Source organism: Salvia hispanica, chromosome 1 (genome assembly GCF_029641045.1).
Source record: "Salvia hispanica isolate PSC_SH4W2 chromosome 1, Shi_PSC_v1, whole genome shotgun sequence".
In the NCBI taxonomy this organism is placed as follows: Eukaryota; Viridiplantae; Streptophyta; class Magnoliopsida; order Lamiales; family Lamiaceae; genus Salvia; species Salvia hispanica.
Genome location: NC_142692.1, coordinates 16,400,856 through 16,417,332, shown reverse-complemented (window position 1 = coordinate 16,417,332; position 16,477 = coordinate 16,400,856). Strand labels below are relative to the sequence as shown.

General features: G+C 39.0%; 2 protein-coding genes and 1 pseudogene across 3 annotated transcripts; 2 read left to right on the top strand and 1 right to left on the bottom strand.

The window, feature by feature from the left end:
* The first annotated feature begins 481 nt into the window (after window positions 1-481).
* On the top strand, window positions 482-5,747 carry LOC125223116 (ABC transporter B family member 21-like; annotated as a pseudogene).
* A 563-nt stretch (window positions 5,748-6,310) lies between these two features.
* On the top strand, window positions 6,311-12,173 carry LOC125221140 (uncharacterized). Of its 2 annotated transcripts, XM_089062382.1 has the most exons (10): window positions 6,311-6,422; window positions 6,686-8,767; window positions 8,873-9,008; window positions 9,312-9,446; window positions 9,562-9,622; window positions 9,712-9,861; window positions 9,966-10,024; window positions 11,111-11,245; window positions 11,633-11,724; window positions 11,953-12,173. In XM_089062382.1, the coding sequence occupies exons 1-10, from the start codon at window positions 6,384-6,386 to the stop codon at window positions 12,016-12,018; spliced, it is 2,955 nt and encodes a 984-aa protein (XP_088918508.1). In that variant the 5' UTR covers window positions 6,311-6,383; the 3' UTR covers window positions 12,019-12,173. The 2 variants fall into 2 exon arrangements, with proteins under 2 accessions (XP_088918508.1, XP_088918507.1); XM_089062381.1 differs by having other exon boundaries at window positions 6,686-9,008.
* A 106-nt stretch (window positions 12,174-12,279) lies between these two features.
* LOC125221141 (pentatricopeptide repeat-containing protein At3g16610-like) lies at window positions 12,280-14,572 on the bottom strand. Its single transcript, XM_048123265.2, has one exon. It carries the CDS (start codon window positions 14,541-14,543, stop codon window positions 12,426-12,428), a length of 2,118 nt encoding a protein of 705 aa, XP_047979222.1. The 5' UTR covers window positions 14,544-14,572; the 3' UTR covers window positions 12,280-12,425.
* Between the last annotated feature and the right edge of the window lie 1,905 nt (window positions 14,573-16,477).

Sequence of the window (16,477 nt, the reverse complement as noted above, 5' to 3'; positions counted from 1 at the left end):
ACCCCCGTAGTGTATTAAAAATGTCAACATGATGACATTTTAACACATAATTTTGTTGACATTTTAGTATACTTTGTTGACATTATGTGTTGATATGTTAATGTTATCGTGTTGACATATTTAATACACAGCGTTGATAATATATCATAATTAGCAACTTGAAAAGTTAGCAATATAACGCGCCCCTAGTATATACATATATATTAATAATTCATTAATTATTGGTGCAAACCTATAGTTATTAGTATTAGAAGAAGATGCAGAAACATAAAGAGGCAAGTAAGGTGTGCCTCTGAAGTGATTCTTGTCCTAGGTTTATGCATTAAGCATTTCATGTGCAGCTGTATGATTTAATATACATCAACTACCACTTGACTTAATTTTTTAGTGCTCAATTGGGCTACAAATTGCGTAGAATTAATTTATGGTATTGCTTTGCTTGTATATATATTGCATGTAAATCTGATAATTTAAGTGAAAAATGGGTGGAGAAAAGGAGGCATTGGCAGAGGGCGGTGTGGTTCCATTCTACAAACTGTTTGTTTGCGCAGACAGGCTCGACAAGCTCCTCATGTTGGTCGGAACCATAGCCGCCATTGGCAACGGCATGAACCCGCCTCTCATGGCCTTGCTCTTCGGCCAGATGACCGACGCCTTCGCCCGCCCGCACACCCACAAGCTGCTGCATTTCTCCGTAAGTCTCTCTATTTAACGCTTACAAGTTTACAACTTCAAATAATATAAACCAAAATGGTCAGAGGTGGCGTGTTGGATGATGAGCGGAGAGAGGCAAGCTGCTCGGATGAGATGTCTGTATCTAAAAAGCATTCTGCGCCAAGACATCGCCTTCTTCGACCAGGAGGTTGAGAGCGGAGAAGTGGTGGTGGGGAGGATGTCTGGCGACGCGCTTCTCATTCAAGACGCCGTTGGAGAGAAGGTGGGAAAGCTTGTGCAGTTAATGGCAACATTCTTTGGAGGGTTCCTGATTGCCTTCACCAAAGAATGGCTTCTCACGCTGGTCATGCTCTCCTCCTGCCGGGGTTATGTCTCAAATTGTCACCAGGATGGCGTCTCGTGCTCAGAACGCGTACGCTGCAGCTGCCGTTGTGGTCGACAAAACCATACGCGCCATCACAACTGTCAGTGCCTTACTTGTTATGCACATCACTATTTTCATAGAGAGTCAGATTTGATTAATTGAGTGTGTGTGGTGTGGATAGGTTGCGTCGTATACAGGAGAGAAGAGGGCTGTGAATGAGTACACCAAGTGTGTTGAGGATGCTTGTGAAGCAGAGCCTAGCGACGGGGCTAGGCATGGGAAGCGTGATGTCGATGATGTTCTGCAGCTACGGCTTGGCTGTCTGGTATGGCGCCAAGATGATCTTCGAAAAGGGTCACTCCGGGGGAGAAGTCTTCACTGTCATTGTTGCAGTTTTAACTGCCTCACTGTGAGTGTCTCATTGTGCAAACTCATTTTAGACATTTCATTTGCTCATTCCTAATCCTGTGGCAGCTCTCTGGGGCAAGCTTCTCCATGCATGACAGCATTTGCCAAGGGTCGAGCCGCAGCCTACAAGATGTTGAACACCATTGACAGGAAGCCGAAGATTGATCCATTCGGCACCAGTGGGAAGATCTTGAGCGACATTGCAGAGGATATAGAGCTAAGAGATGTCTGCTTCCCCTATCCAGCCAGGCCAACTGACCACATCTTCACTCATTTCTCTCTTAGCATCCCTCAGGCCACAACTGCCGCCTTGGTCGGCCATACTGGGAGTGGCAAGTCCACCGTCATTACTCTCATCCAGAGATTCTATGACCCACAGAGTGGTCAGGTTTTGATTGATGGGATTAACCTCGGAGACTTCCAGCTCAAGTGGATCAGGTCTAAAATCGGCCTCGTCAGCCAGGAGCCGGTGTTGTTCATGGGAACCATCAGGGACAACATTTCATATGGAAAGGATGGTGCGACTGATGAAGAGATCAGAGGCGCGACTGAGCTCGCCAATGCTGCTAAATTCATTGATAAGTTGCCACAGGTAACTTTTTTCACTCAACTATTTAATAGGCTTAATCCAATCTTGAATGCTAAATATGTTTGTGTGGGTAGGGATTGGATACTTCAGTTGGTGAGCAGGGAGATCAGCTTTCAGGAGGGCAGAAGCAGAGGATTGCTATAGCCAGAGCGATTCTTAAAGATCCTCGGATTTTGCTTTTGGACGAGGCAACGAGTGCACTAGATGCAGAGTCGGAGAGACTAGTCCAGGAGGCGCTTGATAAGATTATGGTTAACAGAACAACCGTCATAGTTGCACATCGTCAAACCACAGTTAGGAATGCTAACTTGATTGCAGTCATTCACAAAGGAAAGATTGTTGAGAAAGGTATTTAGCTTCACTTCACACTCTTTTATCTTCTGCTTATGTATCACATTGATCTAAGTTAGCATTTATAAGTTTCAATTGTATATCTTATTTTACCAGCTTCTTAAAAATAAGCAGCTATTTAGGATATAATTTTATCTTTATATGTCATAATGTTAATGCAGGCACCCACGCAGAGCTGCTGGAGGATCCGGTAGGTGCATATTCTAAGCTCGTATGGCTACAAGAAGCGCGTTATCAGGAAGATGAGGCCGTTGAGGAGTCAAAGTATAGCATGCAAGCGCGCCAGAAGGAAACATTCGCCATTCAGATGAGCCCGAGATCCACCGCGTTCAGAAGTAGAAGCCACAACTCTATATCAAGAGGGGTGGGTGTCTCCATGAAGGATTTAGAGCTCACTTCTGACAACAATAAGCATCATGGGGTTCCATTGACACGGCTGGTCGCCCTTAATAAGCCTGAGGTTCCAGCTTTGTTGGCTGCAATTGTAAATGGGGCAATAGTCCCATTATTTGGAATTTTATTGTCTCTTGTGATCAAGACGTTCTACGAGCCGCCTCATGAGATGAGACGGGACTCCAAGTTGTGGGCGATCATGTTTGTGGGTCTAGGTGTGGTTTCGTTGATTGTATATCCAGTGCGGAGTTACTTCTTTGGCTTAGCCGGCTGCAGGCTGATCAAGAGGATAAGGATTATGTGTTTTGAGAAGGTGGTGAACATGGAGGTTGGTTGGTTTGATAAGGCTGAGAACTCAAGTGGAGTGATTGGGGCGAGGCTATCGGGTGATGTAGCTACAATTGGAGCTCTAGTTGGTGATGCTTTAGCACAGATTGTACAAGATCTTTCCTCTGCAATTGTGGGGCTTGTTATAGCCTGCTGTGCTTGTTGGCAGCTCTCTTTGATTGGTGCCTCTCATTGCTCTCAATGGATATGTCCAACTCAGATTCATGATGGGATTCACCTCTGATGCTAAGGTACAACCTACTTCATCAAGAAAGAAATATCTCTGTGTCTCTATTTCTTTCAACATTATAGGTCTTGCTTGTGTGTTGTAGGTGATGTATGAAGAAGCAAGTCAAGTGGCTACAGATGCAGTCGGAACAATAAGAACCGTGGCTCGTTTTGTGCAGAGGAGAAGATTATGGAAATATACAGGAAAAAGTGTACAGGAGCAGTGAAGAAGGGGATAAGGCAAGGATTGATTAGTGGCGCTGGTTTTGGGCTATCTCTAGCCTTGTTTTACTTCGCCTACGCCACAGCGTTCTATGCAGGAGCTCGGCTCGTTGAGGCCGGAAAAACTACTTTTGCAGATGTGTTTCGTGCAAGTTCTGCGCGGTGCAAACTTGTGTTTCGTGTATATTTGTTAGTGAAAATGTTCCGTGTTTGTGCAGGTTTTCTTCGCTATAACCATAGCGGCTGTGGCGGTGTCCCAATCGAGCACGTTTGTGCCCGACTCCAGCAAGGCCAAGAGCGCAACTGCTTCCATATTTGGCATTCTAGACAGAAGATCAATCATTGATCCTAGTGAGGAATCTGGTGACATCTTAAACAATCTTAAGGGGGAAATTGAGCTAACTCATATCACCTTCAACTACCCTACTAGGCCTAATATCACAATCTTCACAGACACTCACAATTCATTCGGCCAAGGTATATATCTATCATATAAGTCTCTTGTTTTATAAAAAAAACAATTCACATTTTAAATTACAAAAACTGTTTTCTTAATCTACATCCCCATCTTTATCTATTTTCATTTTTATAGAAACTAAATTTTGTTAAAAAATGATCTTTTATAAGGTGTAGATTGTATGCTATACTTGAAAATTGAGATATAAATCATTTTTTATAAATTATGATAATGTATAATGCAGGGAAGTGATCAATTGCTAACTCATTATTTAATTGTTAACTACAACTAATTTAAGGCTATATGATTTTAGAAAACGCGTGGTCTACAATTTTCCACGTGTAATTTTCGTTTTTATTAATTAAATTGAAAAAGATTATAAAAAAAAAAAAAACTCCAAATTAGAGTTTTGAATGAAAATGTCAATATAGTGTTTCGAAAATATCAACACAATGCTTTGAGAATGTCAACACAATTTAGGATTGACATTGTATATGCTTTATATTGACATATTATCTTAGCTACATTGACATTAACCTGTGTACGAAAAATACGAAAATTCTAGATTTTTTTTTCAAATTTTGACGTCGGAACATATGCATGTAGTATATCGTTGGAATCCTTATAAAATTATCTTTAATTTGATATATGTTATATGAATTTAAGTTTTGGGATTTCATTTAAAAGTTAGTTATAACTAACTTGACATTAATACCCCTATTGATATTTTTTGGAATTAATCCTATGGCCTTATTGACCTTTTTTGTTGATCGTATTGACATTTCGTGGTTGATGATCTAGACCTTTAATTTGAATATCTAATAGCTATTATTGAGTTGTAGTTAGCAATTAAGTATTGAGTTAATAATATAACACTCCCCATATAAAGTATGTGTAATGAATAGAAGAATACTAATATGACATTAATACACTTTAATAATAATAATATATACATTGAGTGTAAATACTTCCTCCGTCCTATTAAATATGCAACATTTGGGAATCGACACGGGTTTTAATATAGTGTTATTTTGTGAGTTAATGAAGAGAGAATAAAGTAACAAAGATGAAAAAGTTGAGATAGAGATTTTCCATTTTAGAAAACGTTTCATTTTTAATGGGACAGGGGGAGTATTACTTTTCTATGTGTTGGGTGCCTAATGTATGGTTTGGTTTGGCTTGGCAGACAGTGGCACTGGTGGGGGAGAGTGGAAGTGGGAAATCAACGTGATCAGCCTGCTTCAGAGATTCTACAATCCTAACTCAGGCATGATCACCGCTGAGGCAGCAAATGGGGCTAGTGAGCCAAGAGCCAGTCCTATTCAGCGGAACAATCAGAGACAACATAGCCTATGGCAAGGGAGGGAACGCCACGGAGGCCGAGATCATGGCCGCGGCCGAGCTAGCAAACGCCCACAGCTTCATCAGCGGACTGCAGCAGGGGTACGAGCGAGGAGTCCAGCTGTTGGGCGGGCAGAAGCAGTGATCGCCATAGCACGGGCCATTGTGAAGACGAGGCGACAAGCGCGTTGGATGCGGAGTCGGACCCTTGATCGAGTGATGGTGCACCGGACTACGGTAGTCGTGGCGCACAGGCTGTCCACGATCAAGAATGCTGATGTTATAGCTGTGGTGAAGATTGTTGAGAAAGGGAAGCACGAGTCCCTCATTAGTGGAGTATTAGAGATGGCTTCTATTCATCACCAATGGCATTTCACATGACTGCTTCATGATCATCCGCATTACATTTGAAAATCTTTCCATATCCAGAAAGGTAAATACCTGAAAACTTATTTTAATTATTTTGAAATTGGGCTAATTTGTTTGATTACAAATTTACAATCAATAAATAAACATTCATAGTAAGTGTGGATTGTTATTTCCCGCCGCATCACTTTTCGTCTTTTCCATTTCGCTCTCACCGATTTCACTCACATAGTATTTCCGGAAATTTTGCTTCAGAATCGCACGCCATGGCCGATTTGACCGTAACAAATCGTTCTCCTCCCTCTCATTTACTCTCCAAGCCTGCATGATTCGGTTTTTCTTTTTTTCATTCAATTTTTGTTTTATCCGTCTCGATGCACTGTCTCCGATCCTGTTTGGTATTACTTGAACTAGAAATTTGGGGAAAATTCTAATATCTGCAGCTGTTTTCGTAGCCCTTGCTGCTGATAATTTTAGTTTTCATGATTTACCCCTCCACAAAAATCTACTCACAAGCGTTTTCCTGTTTAGTTCTCTTTCCTTTTTTTTTTTTTTTTCTGGTGATAAATTTTTTACGTGGATCTCGCAGAAAAGTACTAAATAGGAACAATCGAGGAGTTGATTTTTGAATACTGAGATTTTAAGCAACTTCTTTTAAAGCTATGGGAACGGATGTTGGTAGACAGACCGATCTTCACGAGGTGATCTTGCATGCTACCTTTAATCCGAGATCTATCGTAAATGAATTATGTGTGGCCTGAAGTTTTGCTTGTTTTGAGTGGTCACTTCGAGAACCTTGTATCTACATCCTTTGAAATCATTAATTTAATTCCTGGAAGAAATTAAGTTTGGGTTACTTTGCTCATCGTTTTATTTTGAAGAATTTGTATTCTCGGCTTGTTCAGCTCTTTCGTTGGCTCATATAGTGTTCACCTTATTGGTTTCTGTTCTTTAACCATGTTAGGAGCCAATGAGTGATCGTCGGAGTCATAGTAGCAACTACCGTTACTGCAGTCAATCCAGGAAGATGTCTGTAGGAGTTCTTGTTGATTCTATTTCCACTGCCAAAACAAAATCTCTCCAGGAACCAGTGGCCCAAACTGCTGGAATTGGAATTGGAAGTTGCAGCCAAAAAAATAGTGTCAGGTGCCGTGAAGGACATTCACCACATGTGGAAAAACACGTGATAGTTGAACCGAAGGATGCCTCCCCTTGGGTTTCCACTAGATCTTTCAAGCCAAAGCTACCTCATTCAGTCGCAGATCTAGACACAGAATGTACTCCAAGTTTGCCAGCAGCTTCCCTCAACTTTTTTGCTGCTAAGTCTGGCTTAGGATCTGATGTATGCAAACAGAGGAACTCTGGTAGAGCTTACTGTTCCGTGGAGGAATGGAATGTTAATAATGCAGAGCATGTTGAGAATCAGGTATGTTCAATTGAACAAGGAGTTAGGCAAGAAAAAGAACAGGTACAAAATAATGATAGGACAACAGAAACTGGGGGCCGAGAATCTCTGAGGATCAAGCTGTGGGAGATTTTAGGAGATGTTTCTTCACCAAACAAACAGCATCCCAGTCTTCAGTGTGAGGTATTGCATCCGGATCAAGACAGGAACAAGAAGCAGTGTCCTACTGAAAAACTAAGCCTGAATTCGGACACTATTGAAAGTGATTCTCAAGTGCAAGTTTCCACAAGGCCAGTGACTCGATCTTTAGCCCGGAGGAAAGCCACCAGAAAACAAGGTAATAAGAGCGAACCAGAAAAATCTAATGATAGAAAAGAGTGTCGACGGAAAAGAATATTCTCATCCAAAGGAGATATATCTGAGGGATCATATGGTAATTTGATGGATGGTTCTTTACCTTGCAAGGGAGAAAAATTTATGGGAATGCGTTCTCGAGCTGAGACAAATCAGGGTGTAAGGCATAAAATCGTAGAAAAGAGACCGCAGTCGGAAAAGAGCAAATCAATACCAGCTATGGATAAACCAGTGTTGCATAAGAATAAAGTTACCAATGCTAGCAGTTCCACCGACAGAAGAAATGATGTACATGTTGAGCCAGAGAAGGGTACCAAGAATAATTCTTCCTTTAAGTTTTCTCTTAATACAATGACTGATCAAAGGGATGTTCAGAAGCCAATGGTTTTCGAAGCTCCAAAGAAGAATCAGCAAGAGGACATATGTAATTCTGTGTTAAAAAGGAAAAGGAACTCTCCGCAGCAACAAAAGGGTTTCAAAAATATTTCTTCATTTGAGTTGTCTCTTAATGCAATTACTGATCAGAGGGATGTTCATCAGCCAGTGGTTGTCGAAGCTCCAAAGAAGAATTTGCAAGAAGACATATGTAATTCTGTGTTAAAAAGGAAAAGGAACTCTCCGCAGCTACAAAAGGGTATCAAAAATAATTTTTCATTTGAGATTTCTCTCAATGCAATGACTGATCAAAGGGATGTTCAGCAGTCAATGGATGTCGAAGCTTCAAAGAATATTCTGCAGGAAGACATGTCTGATTTTCTGTTAAAAAGAAAAAGGAACTCACTGCAGCCAAAATCGGTTACCAGGAATAATTCTTCATTTGAGCTTCCTCTTAATTCTATGACTGATAAAAGAGATTTTGAGCAATCAATGGATGTTGAAGCATCAAAGAAGAATCTGCAAGAAGACCTTTCTGATTCTCTGTTACTAAAGAAAAGGAACTCTGTGCAACCCCAAAAGGATACCAAGAATAACTCTTCGTTTGAGTTTCCTCTTCATTCAGTGACTGACCAAAGGGATCTTGAGCTGTCAATGGGTGTTGAAGCTTCAGATAAGAATATGAAAGATGGCATATCTGACATCCTGTTGAAAAAGAAAAAGAACACTGTGCATAATACTTCAACTCCTTCCGAGATTAAGTCACATAGCAGTTTGCAGAAAAGTAAGCAAGAACTTCACGGTCAAAGTCCTGCTGCGAAAATATTTCATAGAACAGGCATGCAAAACTTTAATAGCTTTCTGAGTTCAAAATCAGATAAACGCAGACCAGATGTGCAACCGGAACCATCTGTATCCTCAAGTACTTTCAGCACAATTTTTATTGTAGTGGCTCTCAACAAAATAATTATTATTACATTGTTTGACGCACCTTTGTATTCCTTAAAGGATGGTAAGAGTAAGAAAAAAGAAGGCAATTGTCTGAAGAGAAGTCCCCTTGTGAAACCAAATGTCTTAATTGATGAAGACAGTGATAACCAGTCCGAATCTTTAAATTATGAGACTGATTCTGAGAGCTCTGAAGATGAATCAAGTAAAGTTTATTGCCTCTACCTAGTATCATGTATATTGGTCAATCTATGTTCCACGTATTTGCTTTACCGTCTGGAGATTAAACACTGAATCTGTTACATCACTTTCCTGAATGATATGGTTTATTGTGCTCGACACAAACGTGACTGTGTTGAAAATGTGCAGTGTCATCTTTTATTGAATTTGTTAGGTTGTTTGGATGATTTCGTAAGTTGTGGTGCACCTTATGGAACATCATGTTGAGCATCAAGCCATCCTGTTTTGCATGTACTATCATGTTAAGCATAATTCTGTGGAACTGCAGATTGCAAAGACTCAGAGGAATTGTCTCCTGAAATTCGCATATCTGAGAATATTCTACATAATTCCGATAAAAGTCTTGGCAATGGAAACGATGTTGGAGTGATTGGATCTAGTCCTGCATCAGATTCATTGAAAGGTTATTAATTCTAGCAAAAGACCTTCTAGTTCCAACCATGGGCTGGCTCCCTTATTTCATTTGTCTTTATTTCTTCCGTGTTTGTAACATCTCTTCTTGCCTCTGCTAAAACTAGAAGGGGTACATGATGCCAGTGAAATGTACATGGAAGAGAACCAGGAGGATGGTTTGACCAGGTATTCCTGTCAGTGCTAAGTAGAGATAATAATAATATAGGAAAGGGCTATTCTGATGCGGTTCATTTTTTTCTTCTAATGAAATATAGGGCTGTTGCACTCTTTACTGTGGCTCTGTCTCATATTAAAATCAAACTGAAGTCAATAAGTAGCAGAAGGTCTGCTGATATTTTGCGCACTACAGTTGAGGAAATATTGTTACGATTACAGAATGCAGAATCTCTTATTAAAACAGATGTGTAAGTGCTCTAGAATTTCAGATCCTAGAATTATACAATTATTTAAATAATAGATTGTGCATGCAAAGGTTTTTTCTCATGAGCGTGATGCTTTGTGTGCCCAGGGGAAAGCTGACCAATCTGAGTAATTCAAAAAGCAAACAGCTGGAAAATAGATTTCAAGGTGCCTGTTTCTAGAAACTTTGCTTAATAAGTTGACTGATATGAATATATTTTCGGCTATCATGCACTGTATTAGACCTAACTGCATTTACTCTCACGTGATTGCTTTAGCATGCATGATCAATTGGAAGGTGTGTTTTCAATTTAGCTAGGGAACTTGGTCTCACTTTACTCTTCTTGGACGCATTAATGTTAATTTAGGTGTATCATATTTGAAGCTTAGAAAGTTAGGCTTGTTTAAAGACGTGTTAGCATTTAGCTTGCCAATTGCACTGGGCATCAGCTATAATTAGCTTGCCAAAATACTAGAATGATCAATATTATGCTATTAGTTATACAGCTTTTACCTGTTCTTTCATTATATTTTGACGGGTCAGTAGTGTATCTTGATGGGGCCTAATGACCACCGAATGGAACGGCATATGTACAAAAAATCAGGATATGCATCTATGCAAAGGGTCAAATCATTCAGTGTAAAGTAGGAATTAGTTTAATTCGTAACAGGAGAAAACATTATTATAAACATTTTGAGAATGATTAGCTGGATGATTATGTTCACAACAGAAATCACTTGGATATATAGGAATAATCACGCTCAACCTTTTGGTAAAAATTAAGCACTGCTTTGCTGGGTGATTTTGTAGACTGTCTACTGCTCTTGGCTCTGTGGCTTTGGTGGTCATTGCATCAGTACAGTACTGCTAGCTATAAACTAATGATTAGGCTAAATGTACTAATAGATCTAGAGTTGTGCTATCATTTTGGCTAACTAACATTACATAGATCACCGTGTAGGCTCCATATAAGAATTAAGCATCCACTAAAGAAGTAAATCTCATTTACAAAACTACAAGAGCTAAAAAGACCAATTTTGTTAGTTTCACTGTAAAAGGAAGTCTCTGGGCTCTTAGATGTCATTCTATCTTTAGAAATTTCCAGATATGCTATTTCATCAATCACGGACCACTACCCTGCCAGTCCGCTATCAAGACATCCTGGAATTTCAGTTCCTAGGATATTTTAAAGTATTTGGGAGATATGTTCTGTTTCTCTTATGTATCTTGGGTTCATGCATTTTGTCGTACAGAAAAACAGGAACAGTTGATTGGAATACATAAAAGGTTCAACGCAGAGGTTGAACAGCACCTCCAGGAATGTGGCAGCCTAATAGCAAATCTAGAGGAGCATGAGATTGAGCTCAAAATATCAATGGAAAAGCAAAGTATGATATTCAATCTCAAGTACTCCTACTACTTTAGTTTGCAAGTCACGTGTTAAGTGAGTTGACAAATTATGCCGCAGTTTCCATTTAACCAGTTTAAGCTACTTCATTTTTATTCCATGCTATGCATATGTTCATATCCTTGTAATGCATAGTTATGAGTCAAACCATGAACACAACCAACAGATAATTAAGATTGTTTCAGTCAAGCAGTTGTTAAATATAGACCTTGTGAGCTTGTTTATAGACGTGCATCCAGTCTTTGGGATGTTCTCCCATAAGAACCTTTTGCGCCTTTCGACATGCTGTTTTACTTAGTACTTACATTGCCAAAAAATTTATGATAACTACTCTTTCCTCTGCTAAATTTGTACGCGGTTACTTCAGGAGCAGCGCATAAAAAGTTTTTGTCACAAGTGGAGCAAGAAACCAATGTCCAACTTGAAGATGCTGAAAGCAGAATCATGGCTGTCCAAGAGGTGAGCTAAGTTTATATAGAATTTGGTGTATATTAAGTTTTTGTCACAAGTGGAGCAAGAATCATTGCAATAGTTGAAAATATGTTTGAAAAGATTGTATAGAAAGCAAATAGATAGGTTTTATTCATATTCGTTAGTTTTGCTGTTATTGGTAGTAGTTTTCTTATATAAAAGAAAATCTAAAGCTTCTAATCTTTTTACTTTTTTTGTCCCTTTCATGTGCTGCAGGTGGCTAGGGAAAAGATGCTTCAACTGAAACTTGGGGTGGCTGAGTGCTTGAACATGGTGGCCTGAGTTGAGACTAACATGAATTGTAAATTCTAGCTTATTTTGCACCTAAAAGCGGCCCATATTAATTTGTGAAGCTTTTTAAGTTGTTATTTGATGTTTATTAGTTGGGTATTTTAGTTAGGTGATGTGGTTACTATTATGTTGAGGTTTAAGGGCATTCATAACCCACAAAGTTTATCACTAGTATTATTCAAAATGGTCTAATATTTTTAATATTATTTCATATCATTTGTTATTGCGTTTATTTACATATCCTACTGAAATTCACACGAGAATAATTTTACAAATAAGAGTAACATTAAAATTTTAAAAACTACTCACAAGAATTACAAGTAAACCTTTAGCTATTTATATACTATGCAATAACAATTTGGTCTTCATAGAATTCATGTTAGAAATGATATCACCACTCAACAAGCAAACAAATTATCAAAATTATACCCTTTCCTCATCTCTGTGAATAATATTTTCAAGGTTTCTTGTATAATCCCAAACTCAAAATGTGTAGCATCTCCAGCATCAAATACATGAGTGTGGTGACCTATCTGCATCCAACTCTTACCCGGTTTCTTTCTCAATCCTTTCTCCTTTATCAGAGCTCTAGCCCTCGAGGCATCTCTCCATCTCTTTCTCGATGCATACATGTTCGAAATAAGGATATGGTAGCCAGAGTCATCCAGTTTATCTTCGAGAATATCTTCACCAATAAGATCCACGTTGTGGAGCCGACACGCAGCAAGCAAACACCCCAGAACACTAGCATTTGGTTCCTCAGGCATCGCCCTGATAAAATCGCACGCATTACCAATCCGCCCTGCCCTGCCAAGAAGGTCCACCATACACGAGTAGTGTTCCACATTGGGTTGTATGCCATAGTCAACAACCATGGAACGATAGAGGCTGCGACCCTCATCCACTAGCCCTGCATGACTGCACGCGGAGAGGAGCCCCACGAAAGTTGCTCCACTTGGCCTCATTGCCAGAGATTTCATCTCATCAAAGAGCAGCAGCGCTTGCTTGGCATGCCCGTGGAATCCGTAGGAAGAAATGATTGTATTGTATGAGACGATATCCCTTTCCACCATCCTATCAAAGAGATTCTGTCCGACTCCCAGGAATCCACATTTACAGTACATATCAACAACTGAATTGCAGACTGAAACAGCCATGTCAAGGCCATTTCTAATAGCATAGCAATGAATCTCCTTTCCTTGTTTATGTGCCCCCATTTTAGTACATATTGGGAGAATGCTCATCAAAGTGATGGAATTTGGTTTGAATTTAGACTCCCACATCTTCCTAAAGATGCTGAGACCCAAACCCTGATCCTCAACGGAACTAATTGCCGAGTTCCATATCATGACATCCCAATCCGACCACACACTCAAGAGAAGCCGCATTTCTCCCATCAGTCCACAGCGAGAGTACATTTCCATCAATGCACTTCCAACGACAACATCAGAGTCGAAGCCTCGTTTCAAAATCAACCCGTGCATCCCTCTCCCGTCTTCTGCCAACCCCAGTTTCCCAATCGCAGGAAGAACACTTGCCACCACAACCGCACTCGGGAAAATCCCCAAACTCATCATCTGAGCGTAGACCTCAATACAGAAGTGGTAATCCGCATTACACGAATAACCAGCTATCAACGTCCCCCAAGAAACATCATCCCTGCAAAGCATTCTGCGAAACACGGTGTGAGCCTGTTCCGTATCCCCCAACTTGCAATACATATCAATAGTAGCATTAGCAACAAATAAGTCATCATGGAAGCCACTCTTGAGAGCAAGCCCCTGCAGAGCCATCCCCGTGTGGGCGGCCTGCAGCCGCCCACACGCGGGGAGAACAGCAGCCACGAGAGGAATATCCGGGCGGAGGCCGCCGCCAGCCCTCATCATGTCAGTAAACAGTGACAGAGCTCGGTCCGCGTGGCCGAGGCGTATAGTCCCACATATCATAGCAGTCCAACAAGCCAAATCCCTGTCTCGGTGCAGCATTTCATCGAACACCTTGCGGGCATCCTCCAAGCTCCCGCATTTAGCAAACATGTCGATGAGAGCGCATTTGGTGTACGCATTGGGGTGGAATCCGGCGGCGGAGGAGATCAATCGATGCACATTTCTGGCGTCCTCGAGAGAGGATAACGAGGAGCAGGCGGTGAAGATGAGGGGGCAAGTGTAGTTGTCGGGTACAAAAGAAAGAGTGGAAACGATGTGATTGAAGAAGTGAATGGCCTGAGAGAAGAGAGAGGCGTGGAGGTGGGCGCGGAGGATGGCGTTGCAGGCGAGGTTGAGGCTGGGGAGGCGGGGGAGGGAGTGGAAGAGGAGTAGAGCTTCTCGGAGAGAGCCGGAGACGGCGTAGAATTGGACGAGAAATGGAGCTAAGGAGTTTGTGTGATGGAAGCAGCCACTTGTTATTAGCGCGGAATGCAGCCTTTTGGCTTCCTGCAAATCGCGGTTCTTCAACAGAGATTTCTTCAGTGATTGTAAGAAACCGCCTCCGCGTCGCAGAGCTAACAACCGCCGCATTGCATCGTTCGATCACCAACTATCATCACTACAGAACCTTAGTTAATGGATTATTTTAAATCGAATCATTACACCGTGGCGGTAGTATTTGATTACCGAGAACCAAACCCGTACCGGTCGATTATTGGTTCGGTACTAGTTTTACGTTTTGCTCCAAGTCGATTATCGGTTATAATCGATAACCGAATTAAATTCAATTTTAATTTTAATTATATGTTTGTTTAACACTAGAAAAAGTTATAATTTACTTTCAAACTTTATCACAATGGAAAAAATTATAATTTATATCTAAATTTTGTCAAAGTCTCGTATTGCAATATCAATAAAGTCAATTTTAATTTGTGTCACTATCAATTATAGTATTATACTTATAGGGTCATATTCTAATGATTATAGCACCCTAATTCAAAATCAAGACCAAATCTCTCCCCTTAGATTTTAAAATGAGTGAATGAGATTAAATCTTACGAATCTCAATAAATAGTTGACAAAATATCAACAAAAGGGTAATATCGTCATTATGTTATCATGTGATAATTTTCGTGAATATTTTTTTATATCAACATAGTGTATTACAAATATCAACAATATGACATAAGAATATCAACATTAGTACAAGAAAATATCAACACATATTTATTGAGATTTTTACATGGTTTTATTGAGATTTTTTTATGTATTTGTTGATAAAAATATGTTATCAACATTTACGAAAACTAAAATAAAAAATATCAAATTTCATCATCCGAACGTCGTCGGAACATATGCAATTGAGATCTCGTTGGTATCCTTATAAAATTATCTTTAATTTGATATATTTTTTGCGAAAAAATAATTTAAATCGAGAGAGTTACGCAAATTTAAAGTTTTAGGACGATTTTAATGAGAGGAAATTGACATTAATACCCTCTAATTTTATTAATTTTCTTAATTAAAAATATAATCCATGTGGAATTATTTCAACCACTGGATCTTCTAATCTAATGGCTAAGATTTAGTCTTAGTTTGGGATTGCTAATTAGTTAGCAATTAATCACTCCGCTATACTTATAAATTTATATCTCAAAGTTAAAAAGTGCTTAAGCATTACTATTTTAATAAAAGAATAATCCTTCACTTGTTATTGGAGAAAAGTTTTAAAATTATAGTTCATGTAAATTTTAAGTCTTTTAAAGTGCCTAAACAATTTATGTATTACTTGTAAATATGAGTATAATAATAATAATAACAATAATAATAATAATAATAATAATATAAAAGTAGATGAAAAGTTAAAAGTTAAAACAATAAATAATTTTAATTTCAATTATATTTTAATTAATAATAGAAGAAATTGTAATTTACTTCCAAACTTTGTCACAATATTAGAAATTGTAATTTACTTTCAAATTTTGTCAAAGTCGCATAATGTAATGTCAAAAAGGTCTATTTAACTTGTATTACTATATGTTATACTTATAATATCTCAAAGCTTATAAAGTTTCTAAATATTAATATTTTATAAATAAGATCTCTCAAATTTAATAAAGTGATTAAGCATTACTACTATTTTAAAAATAGGATAATCCTTCACTTATTATTGGAAAAAAGTTTTTATATTTTAGATCATTTAAAGTTAAGTCTTTTAAAGTGCCTAAACAATTTATGTATTACTTGTAAATAGAAATATAATAATAATAATAATAATAATAATAATAAAGTAGATGAAAAGTGAAAGACCATAAACAATTTTCATTTCAATTCGGTTAGTTCAGTTATAACTGATAACCGACCGATTCTAACCGAGTCGTTAATTAAATAACCGAACTTGAGATCGGGTCGATTCTGGTTAGTTTTTTTATGAAATTTTGGGGTCGGTTAACCAACAAGTCAGTTCGGTTATTAACCGAACCGATCGAATAATCACCCCTAGTGTTACTGAAAGAGTGAAATAG